General features: G+C 43.5%; 1 protein-coding gene across 1 annotated transcript in view; it reads left to right on the top strand.

Moving 5' to 3' along the window:
- The window catches only part of LOC122800348 (protein HIRA), a 1504941-nt gene that overhangs the window by 459610 nt on the left and 1025399 nt on the right, over window positions 1-19932 (top strand). The window contains exon 8 of the mRNA XM_044069797.1: window positions 5196-5309. Within this exon, the coding sequence (XP_043925732.1) occupies window positions 5196-5309 (114 nt within the window). The remainder of the gene's footprint in view (window positions 1-5195; window positions 5310-19932) is intronic.

Below are 19932 nucleotides of genomic sequence, written 5' to 3'. Positions count from 1 at the left end.
GCACTGGGAGAGTTTACTTGATGAAAATAGAGATTATTTGGAACAGGTGGGGCAAGCAAAGAGATGGAAGGCTGTGAAACTGATAGGGAAAATGAGGTAGTAAGAAAATTCACAGATGGAAGATGTGATGCAGTGAGATTGCTCAGAGCACCAACTGTCCTAGCTAGAGCTCTGAATATTGCAAGATTTTTCTATTCATGTCTGAAAGTAAAATTATTTGTTTAGATATCTATAGAAGGATGAATTTGAACATATGTGATATACGTATAAATATGATTTACTTGCAGTTTTATAGTGACATTGTTTCAAGTTTATAGGTAGGTAATAGGCTATCGGCCCAAGGGCCTAATTAAGCCTAGCCAGCAAGGTTCCCTGGCTTATGCCACCCAAGAAAATTAATTTCATATGCCCCTGTTGAGCAGAGCCACAGAAATGATCCCCGGGGTGTATTTCCTATTTCCCATCCACTCATCAAGATTTTTCTTGGAGTGCTGGTGAGGAACTTTGCTAGACATAGATGGGTAGGTTGTTCCAGAGTATAGGAAGTCTCTAGGACAGGAATCTATCCCTCCAGCATGTTCTCTTTATTGTGGTGACAAGGTTTAGGTCCCTAGAGTGTGTAGCTCGGAGGGATTGGGATTTCTATAGATGTAGCATGTCCAACAGTTCTGGGTTTAACATAGCTTTGTATGTTAGGTAGAGATATCCTCAGAGTAGGCGATATGCTACAGAGTAAAGCTAGAGTTTTTTGAGATGGTCAGTGTAGGGCATCTGTTTGAGGCAAGTAATCCTCTTTGTGAGGTACGTCTGTGGCCTTTCCAGCTGCTGCAGATGTCTTGTGAGGTACATTCCAAAAGGAGTGTTGTACTCTATAATGGGTCTAATGAGTGCTGAGTAGACCTCTTTTTTCCTGGATGAGAACCCTTTTTTGATGAGGTGTGCCACATAGAAGGATTTCCTGACTACTGTGGCAATGTGATTATCAAAGGAGACTACTGTCCGCCTGGGTCCCAAGGTCTCTTATCACACATTCAGCGTTAAGTAGACTGCTGTTTATGTGGTAGTTTATGGGTACAGAATTTTTACCAAAGGGGATGACGGTGCACTTTTTGGCATTGAGCTTGAGGCCATGCCTCTGACACCAGGCATCTGTCTCAGTGAGGCCCTTCTGTGTAGGATGTCCACATCATTTGGGGACTCAACTATGGCTCCTAGCTTGCAGTCATCTGCGAAATTCATTAGCCAGAAGCCTCCTGTTTTAGCCTGTACTTCAGAGAAGTAGATACCAAACAGGAGAGGTCGCAGGACTGAACTGTGTAGTACTCCACTTGTCACTGGTTTGAAGTCATATTTGGAGTCTGCAACTTTTACATTGTGGGTTCTGTTAGTGAGCCAGTTGGCAACCCATCTTGTGATGTAGGGATTTATACCTAGATGTCCTTCAAGAATGCAACTGCAGTCCTTACATATGGGTTGTCCTGCCTCAGGCAGCCCTCGGTTGGCCGGATTCCAAAGTCTGGGTCCGACGTCGGCTGATGTTGCCTCCTCCCCGATGTCAGAGCGGCTGGGGTATAAAAGTATCAGCCGACGCCATCTTCCCCAGTCTTTCTTGCCGCGCGGTGCCCGAAGCAGAAGCAGTTTGCAAGTGCCGGTCGGTCAGCTCCTGTGTTTTTCGTATCCGAAGTCATCAAAAAAGCTAAGTACCCCGTTGGGGATCTTTTTCTTGCCTCAGCCGATGTCAGAAAAAACTGAAAAAGTTAATAACTGTTTGTCTTGTGGTAAACAAATACCTCATAAGGATTTCCATTCTTACTGCCTCCCCTGCCTTGGCCCAGACCACGACGTCTCTGCCTGTGCTGCCTGTGCTCGCTTCAATAAGCGCACCCTCAGGCGCCGGGCAAAGTTTGCTGAAGACTTTTTTGGCGACAAATTCTCCTATACCATGCCGTCGGAACAACCGACACCTCATATTTCCAAAAAAACGGAAGGACCGGAACCGACATTCTCGGCCCGCGACTTCCACCGACACCACGCCAAAAATTACCGCGAGTGCATCGGTCTCTTCTGAGGCGGTTGTTCCACCGCTCCGGACTGACGACACCGCTTTACCGATCACTCCGGCCCCGGAGCCAGTGGTTGATTTTCCTCCAGATTCTGAAGCCCAAGATTTACCGGAGACCATACCAGTGGGCAAGGTTACTCCAGCACGTGGGGCAGCTAGGCCCCCTATGTCTATGTCTATCAAGGCCTACACACGTGCTAAGGCTGCTAACCAGGCTAAGTCTCACCCTCCTAAAGCTCTGCCTCAGCCCACTACTGATAAACAAGTCATGTCTTTAGCTGCAGATTTAATTTCCTTAATCAGAGGCTCCCAGGCCCATCCTGAAGGAGGATCTCAGCCACCTTCTGACAAAAGGCCCAGGGTTGAGCATACAGACACCCTTTCTTCAGATAAAGCCTCTGGTGACTCTGATCACTCAGATACCCAGGAAGAGTCCTTCCAGGCCTACGAGGATTCTGATGCAGAGGATTCTATCCCCTCTGCCTCCCCTCCTGAGGATATTTCTTTTGGGGAAGTTCTTCACTCCATGAGGGAGCACTTTCAGTGGCAAGGCCAGGAATACTCCGATTCCAGGAAACGGCTTCGTACCTTCCTTAAGCTACCTCAACACAGGCCTTTAGCTATCTCTCCAGTGCTTGATGTTCTGGATGATGTGTACTCAGATTCGAGTGCTTCTCCTGATTCTCTCCCCCCCTGCTCCTGTCAAGCCGGACAGATACTACAGGGTTCCTGAAACTCATAAACATTTCTTTAAGGCCCATGCTGTTGATCTAGAAACAATTTCCCAGGGGCCCAAAGGGGTGACTACATCCACGGCCAAGAATCCCTTGCCCTCAGACAAGGGAAGCTAGGTCCCTGGAGAGGTGGGGCAAAAAAGTTTATACCTCAACCACACTGACTATGAGAGCCCTCAATTGCCTTTTTCATATGTTTCAGTATCAGGATTTCTTGCTGGATGATTTGCAGAAAAAGTTAGCCTCTCCTGAGCCTTTCTTCTTACTGAGGCTGACCAGGGAGCTCCTCCACTCATGTGATTTTACTCTCTTTTGCAACAGTTTCTTCCTTCTGTTGTAGAGTTTGTTTATGGCAGGGGACCACTAGATTGGCGTCCTTTATTTTGGAGGATAGCGTCTTGGTTCTGTTTGGGATAGCATGATCCATGCACTCGTGTAAGTGCTTATAGAGTGCATTTGTGTAGGATTCAGCAGTCGTAACTGTATTGTCCATTTGCATGGGTGTCATGAAGTTCGCCACTTCTGTCTTAAGAAGCATGAAGTTGGCTTTGGAGAAATGTTTTACTGTGGTTTCCTTAATAGTAGGTGTGGGCGGGATGTGGATATCTAGGGTGATTTGCTTATGGCCGGATCTGACTAACGAGGAGTTGACTTCAGGTGTGGAACACCAGTCACTCATGTTGGTAATGACTAGGTCTTTGATATTGTTGCCCCTGGTGGGGGTGTGGATAAGTTGATCCAGGGCATTGGAATTTATGAATTCCAGAAAGCGTTGAGCAAAGGTGTTGGTACAGGAGTAGTTTTCCCAGTTAATGGTGGGGTAGTGTAAATCGCCCATTATTAGGGTGTTTTGTTGAACCCTAATATTTTCCAGTACATCAAGAAAAGAGGAGTAGGAATCCTGGGGCATGCTGGGGGATTTGTAGCAAGCTACAATTTAGATTGCAGTTTTGCCCAGAGTTAAAATCTTTAAGGTACACTCATTCATATGTGCACACACAAACACTTGCCACAGATGAGATTCAAACCCATACCTGTGTAGTTACTGCTGCTACATTGTTCTGCATTTATGGCACTTGTCAAGTACAGAAAACAGATGATTGTGCTATTGAATTTATTGCGAGAAGGATGTGATATTGTAAAGAAATGACTGGAACCCAACAGATTTTTATTTTTTTTTTAAAGAATGTGTTAATGTGTAGAGTTGTGTGGCTAACAAAATGTATGTATGTACGTGTATGTTGTGTTGCACTACAGTCTCACTAACTACTGAAAAAAAAATGTCCAAACACCTGGTGTGGAAAGAGAACCCAAATCCCTCTAATTTTCCAGGCATCAAAGGTAAGTGTGCCTCCTTTTGAACCAGAAAGAAAAAGTAAATTTATCAGTAGCAGAATAACATCCTTGCTTGTTAATTTATCATCTTCAAAGAAACATCATCTAGTTATAATTATTAGGATATCCTTTGTAATGGGAACATTTACTATACTTTTACCTGAGACCTCCTTGTTTCTTTCTGTACTTGGGCTGGAAGAGTTCCTGTAAGCTTAGAGTTTGTTGTGTTGCAAGTAGTGTTTCTGCCTACAGTTTGCTTTTCAGTGTATGTTTGTTTATATATTGGCTGCAGACATATTTATGTTTATGGAATGATCTTTAAGGGTTGCAGTTAATTAATACCTGATACACCGCATAGTAAACAGTATTCTTTTCAGGTTTTCACCTGAAACAGGGCACTTTTGTTGAGCCTTATGACCATTCTGATGACACATTAATAATTAGCTAGTTGTCTTCTAGTTAACCGTACCTTGACCAAGTTTTGTGTAATTTGGAATACATATTGCATTCATGAAACTTGATAATGAAAAAAGCAAAAATAATTGCCTACTGTACAAAAAAGACATTGCATGCAAATCTTTGATTTTCTAATACATCTGACAGATATGTGGGGTATTTATGGAGACACTACATTCAGTAGCCCTGAGAGCATTACTGAGGTTCAGTTTCCTAATGTGTCCAGCCGTTTTAAATTTTGTTCCCAGTTTTCTGCTTTAATGTAAATTGCTTAGACATTCTTTTGATAGTTTTTGGTGTTTGTATAACAAATAAGTAAAATGTAGAAAGACGTTTTACCTTTAAGGAAATGGCAGTTTAAATGTTTAAAATGTATTTTTAGTAAAGGTTTTAACTTAACATTAATTATCTTACAGTATATATAGCTCAGTAGAATTTAAAAAAGAGCAGATCTTTTGTTGTCATGTACTGAGGTTGAAGATTGAACAAATGTTATTTTGAGTGATAAAAACAAGATGCATGACATCTGTTCCTTTCAGCTTTCACTCTGCTTCACAGCTGTCTGATTTGTCATTTTAAAGTGTTTTTTCTTCTTATTGTGCACACAGAAATTTAATCCAAAAATCTTCAGAAAAAGACAGAAAAATGGGAGCTCCAACAAACCTAATGGCCCATACTGTTGCTGTGCTGTTGGTAGCAAGGATCGGTCAATCTCTGTTTGGGTAAGTTCAGAAGTCAATCTTTAGGAACATACTTTATTTTTTGGGTTGCTTCAGTAGTTGCACAGGAGAAAACAAGGGCATCCCATGTGTCCTTGATTGCCTTGTTGTTTCCATTGGAAAGTGAACTTGTTACATGACTGCCAGGGGTTCAAGGTAGTTCACCATAGGGTATTCTCTGAGAAACTGCCACAGCATAGTGGTTTCAACTAGGAAGAGATTATTTACTGTGTCATTATCCCTGCCTTTCATAGTTAAATTTGTGAGTTAGCCAATTTTGTGGGCAGTCACAGAGTCCACTTGTTTTTCTTTCATCAGTAATCAGATGCAGTTTTAATGAATGAGTATATTTACTGGTGTAACATGTGTTTAAGCAGCACCAGAGTTGACATTGACAGTTTTAGCCATTTCATCTTGCTCTCACTTTAAGAACATGTTTAGGAGAACTTGTAAGCCTCCGAAAACGTATGAGAGAAGCTTTATTAGTGTATTTTGGTGGTGTCTTTTAAAGGCAGAGACGCTTGTAGGTCAGGGCTCAAAATTCTTTCAGTCCCTAATATTGCAGTCAGTACTTTTATTTCTCTTGGGCTTTAAGTGTTGTTTAGAGCATTGCATGTGACATTTATGTCTTTACGTAGAATGAAAGAAATGGTTTAATATATTAGTTGACAGTCTTTACAAGCTTTTAGTATTCAAATGGGGGACCTGGAATTTGTTGGGCTGTTTTTATTTATAGTAGAGTATAAATACACATTGTTGAGGTACATGTTATGTTAACATTTCACTTTTGGAATCTCTTATCTGAGACTTTACAAGAAAACAGCTAGATTGTCTCTTTCATTTTCAAAGTCATCCATGTTGGGAATGCAGATTTTCGTTTTTTAATTTAAATTTATTTTATATTTTGTGAGCGATTTACCAATGTTTTAGTGTACTTTCTGGTCTGTCCGGACTTGATAAACTGTAAATAAAGTAAGGTGCCTAATGATAACACCAAGTCACAAAAAGTGGTTTTGAAGTGGAATTTTGGTGAGGCATGAACACTACAGGCGCTTAACAGTTCTGATTTTGTTACTGTACAAGCTGCAGTTCAGTTGCTGATGAGATTTACAGACTTGATTTTTTTTTTTGTTAGAATATTGTCTAGTAAAATCTTTGACACGTTTCTCTTACCTCTCTAATGCGATTTTCCAGAAGTATGCTAAATAATGTTAGAAGTTAAATATGTTAACAAGACTGCTTTGTCTCTAACACTGAACAGTGCTCCACAGCCCTCTTACTACCTATTAGTTGTATACAAAAGAGTATCATGTTTTTTTATTGACCATGTGATCATGAAACGTGCCTTAAAGCATTTTACTTTATTTTTTGTGCTACATTTTTTTTGCTGTTGCTTTGAAATGTTAAATGCAGTACAAAATATGCTATCCTGCACATAGCATGTGCAAAGTTTTTATTATCTGTGTTTTAATGATATGTCAGTAATTTCTTTTTATTTGCAATGCACTTTGACAAGCTTAACTGCCATGGATAGGGGTCTTGACAGAAAAGGGTCTTTTGCACGTCAGACCATCTACCCAGTTAACAAACATAGAAATAGACAAAATAATTAATTTCCACAAGATGTTAAACTAGTTTTAGGTCTTTTGTAAAAATAGTACTGGGAAACGGAGTCGCACATTTTTCAGATTTCTAAAGAGAAGAAGTTTTTAAAGTTAATAGGGTCTGTTGCACTAAACCACCTGTAACAGAACTTAACAAGCTCTTTGAGATGTAATGCTTTTATAACCATGAGTCAACTCCCAGGATTTTAAGTGCACCAAAAAGAATTGTAGTGGGTAATGAGTATAAACAGACATTCAAAAACTCTACCCACTCCCAACCTGGATCATACTGATTTGGAGGTAGCAGAGGCTACAAAGAAATTGCTTAAACACATTTCCGAAGTGATGTCATTTGAGAAGAAATTGTAAATTTTACTGCTGTTTGCAATACTTTTACTATAGTAAACCAACCACTGTTTGAAAACTTTATAGTTTGGTAAATCAAGTCTTTCATTAGTTTTAATTATGTATGTTTCAGTTATTTATAACTAGGCATAGTTCAAGTGATGAAGTTATTGAAGCAAACATACATTCATAACAGAAAGACTGCCATCAAAGCATTCTCTGTCTTTCCTGTTTTAGCGTCCATATGTCCACTGAGTGGGCCTTGGATTCTACTCTGAGTATGATCATTTGGGGTGGAAGGTACCGATACCTGCTTCCTGGGGGTTTATCACAGAACATGCAAATTCTGCAAATAATGTTAAGTGAACTTAATGAGAATGAGATTAAACTGGGGCTAGGGGGATTGCATCCAATTGCATAAAATATACTCTAATATTGAGTGTGTGTATCCTGTTAATACCACATTAATAACAGTCTCGTCAAGATCATTGTTAATATCGTAAGAGTGGATGGCGCATCATGATACAAGACAGATGTCTTGTCCATACAAGTGCCCCCCTCTAAAGTGTGACTAGTTCCCTCAGTGACTCATTGTCGTGGGTTGAAGGCAGTATTGGTAGTGCTGCCTAATCTTATAACATTCCTGTAGTTTAGAATCTGGAATACTTTACAGTGTTGTAGCAGACATGTTGACTGCCTTTGCCTAAATAATGCATATCAGATCCTTCTGCAGGTTTATTTCCCGTGGTCAAAGTTGGGGAGATGCTTGATCTTTGTGTTTGTGAAGTCAACTTTTCCTACTTAGTAAATTGTTCCTAATGAAATAAATGAAGATACTGGTCCACTAGCTAGAAAGGATATGAAAATATAAAGATCTTGCTAGGTGAATTTGTTGTACAAATCTTTAAGTGGCAGTAGCAGGTTAAAGGAACAGCTTACATTGTCAGTTGTATTCATGATTAAAACAAAAAAAAACCCTCTAAAAATGAACAGTATGCCTTCTTTCAAAGAGCATTCTTTGTGTACTTATTTTTCTTTATTTTCGATTCTGTCTTTTCATTAAAAGTAAAGAGGCTTTCATTTAACATTATTGGGTAGAGGAGACAAGTGTTAGTGTGAAATAAGTGCTTTAATGCCATGTATAATCAGCGCCTTCTTATATACTCCTATGAACAACACCCTGCACTGTCCTTGATAACTGTGTCTTGAACACCTCCATATTTTGTGTCTGCATGTTACAAGAAGGGTGTGCTATACCAGTATTAACACTATATCTTGCATCCTTCCATGTTCACTGTGTGAACTGTACAAGAAAGGAATTATTGGGTAGGAGAGTGTGTCATACCAGCATATTTTATTTGACATTGCTCAAGCTAATGTAAAGTCATAATCAGTGTGTTATGCTTAAAAATGATTTGTTTTAATTTGATATTGTGGAGGTACCATGGGGGAACTGGTTATGATTATTAGGATGTTCTTAGTGTTTCACTGTTGCAGTTATCACACTTGGATTATCTGCCTGCAGTTAGCCCTCAGTCGGCCTGAATACAAGAGTCTTCATATTTCTGCATCGGATGCTGTCGCTTTTTCATGGTGTCAGGTCGTCAGGGGTATAAAACATGCAGCCGACGCCATTACATCAGTCTTTCTTGCTGTGCGGTCCCTGAAGCAGAACCAGTTTGCAAGTGCCAGTTGGCAGACTCCTGAAATTTTCGTTTTCGAGTTTCAGACCCAAAGTCTTCAAAAAAGAGAAGTACCCCGTTGGGGATCCTTTTTTTCTTGCTCTAACCGATGTCAGAGAAAATTAGCAATTGTCTTGCCTGTGTAAAGCAAAGACCTCATAGAGATTTTCATTCTTACTGCATCACCTATTTAGGCCCAGACCACGACCTCCCTCGCTGTCAGTTTTGTGCCTTGTTCAACTCCCGAAGTATTCGTCGTCGGGCTATTTTTGTAGCCAAATACTTTTGTTCTTGATCTCCGTACTCCGAAATGACTTCGTTAATCCATCCGACTACCGATCTTCCAAAAAAAAACATACGGATAAAGACAAAGACAGACCGCATAGGTCCCAAACTGCCGACGACGCTTCCATTAAGTTAGTCGCCACTCCGCTGGTACTCAGTGAGGCGCTTTCGCAGCCCCTGATACTCACTACTACAGATTTGCAGGCCTCTACTGAGACCCATTCGGAGTCCGGTATGCCACAAGATGCTTCTTCAACTGTGGAACCTGCGGATGTCTGTACCTTGGATGGATCCAGAGCCACTGTGCAGGCACTGGCTTCTGAGGGTGTATTCAGGCTGACAGACTTTCATATTAAACCGACGGCATCATTTCCAACTAGAAGTACCGAATTCCTCAGGCCTAAAACTCGCACTAAGCCTAGAAATCTGATGACCAAATCTCAGACTCAGGCCCATATGCCTCAAAAACAAATGCTTAGAATGGCTGAAGACCTTATTACCTTAATTAGGGGAAGCCAGCCTTTCCCCTCTAAGAGACCTAGAACCGATTTTCTTTCTGATTCTTCTGATCAGGAATCTGTATCTCTGCTCCTTCTGATTACCAGGATTTGCCCTTATCTACTTATGAGGATTGTGATGCAGAGGATTCCATTCCCCCTGCTTCCCCTCCAGAAGATTTTTCTTTTGGTGAAATCTTGCATACCCTTAGGCAGCATTTCCGCTGGGAAAGCCAGGACTATTCTGAGTCCAAAAAAAGACTTAAGGAATTCTTACTCCTGCCTCAACACAGGCCTCTAGCTATCCCTCCTGTTCTGGCTATTGTAGATGATGTTTTCTTGGAATCTAGCCTTACCCCAGACACTTTACCTCCAGCTCCCAGAAAACCTGACAGGTACTACAGAGTACCTGACTCTCACAAGCTCCTCTTAAAGAATCCTACTGTGGATCCAGAGACCATTTCCCAAGGACCAAAAGTCAGTAAAGCTACTGCTGCCAAAAGTCCTACCTCTTCTGATAGAGATTCTAGAGCCTTAGACAGATGGGGTAAGAAGGTGTACACTTCTGCTACTTTGGCCATTAGGGTTTTAAATTGCCAGTTTCATATGTTAAAGTATCAGCAGCATATTATGGGACTACTTAAACAGAAAGTGATGTTGATTCCTGACTCTGCTGTACAAAAAGACTTGCAAGATTTAATGCATTCTGCAGAACAAGCTGGTAAACATACTTTGCAATCTGGTTTTGATGCTTTAGAAGCATCGTGCAGGGCTGCTGTCACTGGGTCTGTACTTAGAAGGCATGCTTGGCTTAAGGAAAAAAAACTTGCCAGGTTATGTTAAAGCTAAATTACTAGATGCACCCTTAAACCAAGACCACCGTTTTGGCAACAAAGCAGAAGTCGTCCTCAAAAGGAAGGAGGAAGAAGCTACATCAATGCAAACTGTTAAAGATTTCCTACAAGTACAGTCTCCCAGATTCAGTAGGCATTGGCCTTCAGAGGACTGATCCTTTCTAGTCCCTTCTAGGCCTTCTCAGTCCAAACCCAGGAACAGCATACCAGAAAGACTTCAGTCTCAGGCTACGCACAGATCTAAGCAGTGGAGGGCACTCACTTCCAAAGCAGGGAGTAGTAAGCCACCCCCCCTATGGAAAAATGGCACAGTGACTTAACCTTAACCCTTCCAAGCCCTGCTCCACTACTTGCTCCCTTAGGAGGAAAGCTCGCCCTGTATGCAAAAAACTGGGAACTCATTACCCAGGACAAAAGGGTTTTGAACATAGTTTCCCGAGGATACAGATTTCACTTCCACACACACTACCAACCCCAAATGGTTGGCCAGACCTCCCCCCAAATCAATGGGCGGAGGCCCAACAGCAGGTTCTCTCTCTTCTCAGTATCGGGGCTATTCAACCTGTCCCAGCAGAACTAAGGGGACAAGGTTTTTATTCAAGACTTTTTCTGGTACCCAGAAAAGAAAACTCCTGGCGTCCTATCCTGGTCCTCTCTAGTCTCAACACCTTTCTGGTGATTCCAGAATTCAAAATGCTAACTCTTCAACAGCTTCTTCCTATGCTAGCCAAGGATGCCTGGCTGGCAACCCTAGACTTAAAGGAAGCTTACCTGCACATCCCAATAAGAGAATCCTGCAGACAATACCTACGTTTCAGGGTGGGCTCCATACACTTTCAGTTCTCTGCACTTCCCTTTGGCTTATCTACTGCACCCAGGGTGTTCACAAAGTGCCTAGCTCCAGCCATTGCATTTTGCAGGCAGAAAAATATTCAAATTTACCCATACTTGGATGATTGTCTGATTCAGGCAGAAAGCCAGGACTTGCTATTACAACAGCTGGCATTTTTAAAGAAACTTCTAACCTCACTGGGGTACACCAACAACGAAAATAAATCTCACCTACTACCCTGCCAACAGATTGTATTCCTGGGAGCAAGCTTGAAAACAACTTCCCAGATGGCATTCCTCACTCCGGAGAAACAAGTTTATTTGACAAACTGCTTCAGACTATTGGCCACAAAAACCCAGCTATCTGCAAGTAACATACTGCAAGCTCTGGGGTTCATGGCCTCTCGCATTCTGCTTATTCCATATGCAAGACTGCATATGAGTAATCTCCAATGGTATCTAAAAAGTCTATGGTGTCAACATTCTCAGGACCTGGAAACAATAATTCCTATCATTCCTTGTCTAAGGACAGAGTTGCTTTGGTGGGCAGAGGCCTGCTACAACAACAAGGGACTCCCTTCCACTCTACCCCCTGCTGCCCATACCCTAACAACAGACACATCAGATTATGCATGGGGGGGTCATATGGCAGGGCAGTGCATTCAGGGCAAATGGAACCCAAGACAGATGTACCTGCATATCAATAAAAAAAAAAATGTTAGCTGTACAGAATGCTCTGACAGCCTTCAAAGACCTTATTCTTCCAGGACAACTATTGGTAAAGACAGACAACGCCACAGTTATGTGGTACGTAAACAAGCAGGGAGGAACCCACTCCTACCCTCTCTGCAGACTAGCCAGCCTTGAGCTACCAAGTGCACCTACAAGCTCATATCCTGCCAGGCAAGCTAAATTCACTGGCAGATGACTTAAGCAGAAATCTTATGGACCCACATAAATGGAAACTAGAACCCAAAATATTCAACCTCTTGAGGAGCAAATGGGAGACTCCAGAGGTAGACCTGTTTGCCTCCCCTCAGAACTACCAATTGAACAAATTCTGCACCAGAACTCCCCACAGTCGAGCTTGGAAAGTGGATGCCATGTCCTTTACCAGGGAAAGCCTCTCGGTTTATGCCTTTCCCCTTATGCCTCTCCTCTCGAAGGTTCTACTAAAGATCAAACAGGTCAAGCCAAGGACAATACTGATTGCACCAGACTGGCCACGCCAGCACTGGTACCCCCTCTTGCGCACTCTGACACTGCTACAACGATGACACCTGCCTCCGACCCCTTCCTTGCTGTCCCAGCATGTGGGCCAGATTCTGCACCCTCAGCTTCAAACCCTGAACCTTGCAGTCTGGCTAATTCCATGAGCTTTCCTCTAGCATCCCACAGTAAGCAGGTGCTGGATGTCATTCTTGAGACAAGGAGGCCTGTTGCCAGAAAATTCTATGATGAAAAGTGGAAAAGATACTGTTCCTGGAGCCAGGCTCAGGGGATGGGCACAACGGTGCCCAGCTTACCTCATTCTAGAGTACTTAACAGAAATGCTCCACAAGGGCCTAGCCTTCTCGTCAATTAAGATTCATGCCTCTGCCATTTCAGCACATTATAATACTGAACCACCCCTCTTCTCTCACCCCTTGCTAAAACAATTCCTTAGAGGGGCCAAAAATTAAGACCCCCCAGGAGAGCTCCCACTCCAGCCTGGGACCTTAACTTTGTATTGGGAAATGCTTACTCTTCCCCTCTTTGAGCCAGCTGCAACAGCAGAGTTGAAATTCCTTTCTTAGAAAACAGCCTTACTTCTAGCCATCACTTCAGCAAGAAGAGTGTCTGAATTACAGGCCCTCTTGACAGTGGAACCCTTCATTATCTTCCATGCGGACAGGGTTTCCCTCAGGACTAATACCTTCCTTTATGCCCAAGGTGGTGTCTAGTGTGGCCCTAAACCAGTCCATTCATTTGCTTACTTTTTTCCCTAATCCACAAAACAAAGGGTAACGGATACTGTGCACTCTGGATGTGCACAGACAACTTAGATTCTATTTGGACAGGACTAAGCCTCTCAGAAAATCTGACCAGCTGCTAGTTGACTTTGTTGTAGACGGCAAGGCCATTTCAAAGCAAACCATTTCCAAATGGATAGCCCATTGCATTCATTTCTACTACAAGCACCATGGAAAAACTACCCCACAGGGGATAAGATCACATACCACCAAGGCTGCATCTACCTCTGCGGCATTTCTCAGAGGAGACATCCTGGAAGCTGCTACCTGGAGCTCTGTACATACCTTCACCAAACATTACCACCTGCCTATCTTTTCTAAATCCAGAGCTAGATTTGCCATAGCAGTCTTGTAGGGCTTAATAGCTGGCCTTAATGCTCTTTAACTACCTCCTCCCTTCATTAGCTTTGGGAATCAACCCAAATGTGATGCCTGCAACAGTGAAATAGGAAGAACATAGTACAGTTGTGTACACTTGCCATAAATGTAGATGTTTGAGTGTATTCACTGTTACCCTCCCTCCAGCCTTCTGACTTCTCTTGGCTCTACCTTTCCTTCTTGTCTGGAACATATATTTTTTCATGTGTATTTGCTTTTTGATGAGGGTGTACCATAGCCATATAATTGCTTCCTATTGTGGGGACACCTGACATCTGGGGCAAGAAAAACTGATGTAATGGTGTCGGCTGCATGTTTTATACCCTTGATGACCTGATGTCATGGAAGAAGCGACAGCATCTGGCACAGAAATCCGAAGACTCTAGTATTTAGGCTGGCTGAAGGCTACTTGCAGGCAGATAACCCAAATGTGATGACTGCAACAGTGAATACACTCGAACATCTGCATTTATGCTAAGTGTACACAACTGTACTTTCAAAGCTGCCGACAACGCTTCCGTTAAGCCAGTCGCCAGTTCGCCGGTACTCAGTGAGGTGCTTTCGCAACCCCTGATGCCCACTTCACTGGATTCGCAGGCCTCTCCAAAGACCCGTTTGGAGTCCGGTATGCCGCGAGACTCTTCTTCAACTACAGAACTGGCGGATGTCTCTACCTTTGATGGGACCGGAGCCACTAGCAGGCACTGGCTTTTGAGGAAGTTCTTCGCACTACCAATGTTCGACTCAAACTGACAACTTCTTTCGCATCTTCAATTCTATCTAAAGCTACCGATTTTTCTCAGGCCAAGAGTACGCCCTATGCCTAAAAAAACTGACGACCAAAGTGCATGCACCTGCTCCCTCGCCACAACATCAAATGCTTAAACTGGTAGAGGACTTTATGATGATGATTAGGGGAAGTCAGCCTTCCCCTGCTAAGAGAAAGACACCTGTCCCTAGCAGCTTTAACAGACCAAGAGTCCGACGACTCTGAGGTGTCTGATTATGAAGACATGCCCTTATCTGCTTATGAGGATTCAGATGCAGAGGAATCCATTCCCTCTGCTTCTCCTCCAGAGGATTTTTCTTTTGGGGAAACCTTACATACTTTAGGAGAGCACTTCCACTGGGAATGCCAAGACTTTCCTCAGTCCAAAAAGAGACTCAGAGAATTTCTAGATTTGCCACAACATAGGCCTTTAGCAATCCCACCAGTCCTGGATGTTGTGGATGATGTCTTTATGGAGTCCAGTTTAACTCCTGATGCTTTACCCCCTGCTCCTAGGAAACCAGACAGGTACTACAGAGTACCTGATTCTCACAAATTCCTTTTCAGAAATCCTACTGCTGATCCAGAGGTCATCTCCCAAGGACCCAACGGTATCAAAGCAACTACAGCTAAGAATCCCACTGCTTCGAGCAAAGATTCCAGAGCCTTGGACAGATGGGGTAAGAAAGTATATATACCTCTGCAACTCTCGCCGTTAGGGCTTTGAATTGCCAGTTTCACATGTTGAAGTACCAACAACATATTATGGAACTTATTTAGCAAAAAATAGCTACCTTTACAGACTGTGCAGAAAATAGAGAATTACAAGAGCTTATGCATTCTGCAAGCCAAGTCAGCAAGCATACACTGCAGTGTGGCTTTGACGCCCTAGAAGCATCTTGCAGGGCAGCAGTCACTGGTTCTGTACTGAGAAGGCATGCTTGGCTTAAGGAGCAGATCTTGCCAGACCATGTCAAATCAAAATTACTAGACACTCCTTTGAGTAAGGAAAATCTGTTAGTCACCAAAGCAGAAGTAGTTCTTAAAAAGATGGAAGAAAAAGCTAAAGCTATGCAGACAGTCAAAGATTTCTTGCAAGTACAGCCTCCTAGATTCAGTAGGCATTGCCCCACAAAACATTGGTACTTTCCAGCCCCCCTCTAGGCAATCTCAAACTAGACCCAGGGGAAACAGACCCCCTAGACTACAGTCTCAGGGTATGCAGAGATCTAAACAATGGAGTGCCTCCACCTCAAAAACAGGGAGGGTTCAGCCACCCCCTTATGGAAAGAATTCCCAATGACTTCTTAGCTCCACTACCCACCTCTGCCCTACTGCTTGTGCCTCTAGGAGGAAAGCTTGCCCATCATGCAAAGAAAACTGGGCTTCCTTCACCAAAGACTGATAGGTCCTCAACACTGTATCCCAGGGGTAGAAATTTTACTTCCACACTCTGCCAACCCCAAAAGGGTTCCCAGACTTTCCTCCAAACCAGTGGGCAGAGGCACAAAACCATGTTCAATCTCTGCTCTCTATAAGGGCAATTCATCCTTTTCCTGCAGAATAGATAGGTCAAGGGTTCTATTCCAGACTTTTTCTGGTACCCAGAAAAGAGGGCACTTGGCACCCAATCCTAGATCTTTCCATTCCAAACACCTTCCTGGTGCTACAAAAATTCAAAATGCTCACCCTGAAGCAGCTTCTTCCTTTGCTGGCCAAAGATGCCTGGTTAGCCACCCTAGACTTAAAAGAAGCCTATTTGCACATCCCTTTAAGGGACTCCTGCAGGAAATATCTACTCTTCAGGGCAGGATCTATGCATTATCAGTTCTCTGCACTTCCCTTTGACTTATCCACTGCTCCCAGAGTATTCACAGCATGCCTGGCTCCATCCATTGCCTACTGCAGACAAAGAATTCAAATTTACCCATACTTAGACAACTGCCTGATTCAGGCAGTCAGTCAGGAAATGCTGTTGCAGCACCTGACATTTGTAAAAAAAAATCTTTAACTCCCTGGGGTACCCCATCAACTAAAAGAAATCAAAACTAGTCTCCAGTCAAAAGATTGTATTCCTGGACTCAAGCTTGAACACAGTCAGACTACTTCACTCAAATGACCACCAGAACCCAGATATCCAAAAGGAAAATCCTGCAGGACCTAGGGTTCATGGCCTCGTGCATCCTACTAATTCCATATGCCAGACTGAATATGAGGAAACTTTAATGATACTTAAAAAGTCTTTGGTGCCAACATTCTCAGGACCTGGAAACCGTCATTCCTATCATACCTTGTTTATAGGTAAAGACAGAGTTTTTTTGGCGGGGCAGCAGCATGCAACCACAACAAGGGACTGCCCTTTACTCAACCCCACGCTGCCCAGACCCTAACCTCAGACGTATCAGACTATGCCTGAGGGACACACCTGGATGGCAAGTGTATTCAGGGCCACTGGAGCCCAAGTCAAATTCATCTGCATATCAACCAAAAAGAGATGCTAGCTGTGCAGCATGCTCTAACAGCTTTCAGATCCCTCCTCTCACCAGGACCCCTACTAATAAAAACAGCACCACAGTTATGTGGTACATCAGCAAGTAGGGGGGAACCCACTCTGCAGGCTAGCCAGGGACCTGTGGAACATGGCCTTGGACATGAAGGTCCATCTACAAGCTCAATTCCTGCCAGGCAAACAAAACTCACTAGCAGATGACTTAAGCAGAAATCTTCTAGACCCAAACAAGTGGCAGAGCCCAACACCTTCAGCCTTCTGATTGAGAAATGGGGGACCCCAGAGGTGGATCTCTTTGCCTCCCCCTGCAATCACCAGCTCAGCAAATTCTGCACTAGGGACACCTCACAGCAGGGCCTGGAAAGTGGATGCCCTATCCTTCCAGTGAGTAAACCTCTCAGTCTATGCATTTCCCCCCTGCCCCTTCTCTCAAGAATATTACTCAAGATAAGACAGGACAGACCAAGGGCAGTCCTGATTGCCCTGGACGGGCCACACCAGCACTGGTACCCACTCCTACTCAGCCTGTCTCTGGAGCCACCCTGGTACCTACCCCAGAGCCCAACCCTGCTTACATGGCAGGGGGGACAGATCTTGCATCCGCAACTGCAAACCCTAAATCTTACAGCCTGGCTTATTCTTTGAATTCTCCCTCAGTAACCAACCTAAGCAAGCAGGTGCTGGACATCATTCTTGAAGCCAGAAGACCCAGTACAAGGAAATCATATGCCGATAAGTGGAAAAGGTATTGCTCCTTGATTCAGTCTAAAGGAGAGGACACAACTCTGCCCTCCCCATCTCTAATCCCGGATTACTTAGCAGGTCTACTCCACAGGCCTATCCTTTTCCTCCATTAAGATCCATGCTTCTGCCATCTCGGCTCATTACAACTCTGAGCCACCCCTATTGTCTCACTCTCTCATCAAACAATTCCTGAGAGGGGTAAACAACTTAAGGCCACCAAGGAGAGCACCCACCCCTGCTTGGAACCTTAACTTTATACTGGAAAAGCTCACATTGCCCCCTTTTGAGCCTGCAGCATCAGCAGACTTAAAATTCCTCTCTTGGAAAACAACATTGCTCCTGGCCATCACATCAGCAAGAAGAGTGTCTGAGCTACAAGCACTTATGGCCATGGATCCCTTCATTATTTTTCATGCTGACAGTCTCCCTCAGGACTAATCCTTCCTTTATGCCCAAAGTGGTGTCCAACGTGGCTCTCAACCAATCTATCCACTTGCCAACCTTCTTCCCTAAGCCCCAAAATAAAGGGGAAAGGATCCTGCCCTCCTTGGATGTGCACAGACAGCTCAGATTCTACCTGGATAGGACTAAGCCCTTAAGGAAATCTGACCAGTTGGTACTCAGTTTTGCACCAGGGGCAGAAGGCAAGGCCATTTCAAAACAGTTTCCAAATGGATAGCACACTGTATCCATTTCTGCTACAAACACCATGGGAAACCAACCCCTCATGGGGTCAGAACACATTCCACTAGGGCAACTTATACCTCTACAGCATTCCTCAGGGGAGTCCCTACCAGGGACATTCTGGAGGCTGCTACTTGGAGTTCTGTGCACACATTCTCCAAGCATTACCACCCGCTTATATTTTCCAAATCCAGGGCGGGTTTTGCAACTGCAGTCCTGCAGGGCATACTAGCTAGCCCAAACAGTTCTTGACTGCCTCCACCCTTTCTACAGCTTTGGGAATCAACCCAAGTGTAATGACTGCAACACTGAAACACAAAGAACATAGTACAGTTGTGTACACTTACCATGAATGTAGATCTTCAAGTGTATTCACTGTTGTAGTCCTGGTTTCCCTCCCTCCAGCCCCCTTCTCTCTCTATATATATATATATATATATATATATATATATATATATATATATATATCTCCTCTCTCTGTGTATACTACTCACCCCTTGCAGGAGTATTGGTATTTACTTCTTGCTAGTGGAGATTTTTCCACCATAGCTTATCTCCCTGTTGGGGGCTCCTGACATTTGGGTCAAGAAAAACTGATGTAATGGTGTCGGCTGCCTGTTTTTATACCCCTGACGACATGACATCAGACCTGGAGTGACAGCAACCAACGCAAAAATACTAAGTATCTGGTATATGGGCCGACTGAGGGCTACCTGCAGGCAGATAAATCAGGTGTGATGACTGCATCAGTGAATACACTCTAACATCTACATTTATGGTAAGTGTACACAACTGTACGTTCCCTCCCTTGCCACAGAGTCTAACAAAAAGAGTGTGACATATGTTTGTACTATTCTACTTTGTTGCTCTACATATTTTTATTTTTTATTTTTCCACACAGCTGTGGTGGATTCGAAATGAGCATACGCAGACTAACTGGCTCATGCTAACACTGAAGGCGAATCCAGCTTCATTATCCTCCCAGCCCCAGATGTTCTTCATGTTTCACTGTTGCAGTCATCACATTTGGGTTATCTGCTTGCAGTAGTCCTCAGTCGGCCTGATTATCACTGACATCGGTTTGGAGCAAGAAAAAGTTTCCCCAACGGGATACTTAGCTTTAGCTGAAGACTTCAGTTCTGAAACTCGAAAACGAAAATTTCAGGAGTTGGCCGACCGGTTCTGCTTCTGCTTCGGGCACCGCAAGGTAAGAAAGGCTGATGTAATGGTGTCGGCTGCATGCTTTATACCCCTGACTACCTGACGTCATGGAAGATGAGACAGCAGCCGACGCAGGACCCAAGACTTTGAAAATCAGGCCGACTGAGGGCTACTGCAAGTAGATAACTCAAATGTGATGACTGCAACAGTGAATACACTCGAACATCTACATTTATGGTAAGTGTACACAACTGTACTTTCCACAACCACC

This window comes from Protopterus annectens, chromosome 4.part0 (genome assembly GCF_019279795.1).
Source record: "Protopterus annectens isolate FY-2018-M chromosome 4.part0, PAN1.0, whole genome shotgun sequence".
NCBI classification, from domain to species: Eukaryota; Metazoa; Chordata; order Ceratodontiformes; family Protopteridae; genus Protopterus; species Protopterus annectens.
The sequence above is the reverse complement of the archived record's forward strand: the minus strand, read 5'-3'. Positions and strand labels throughout refer to the sequence as shown.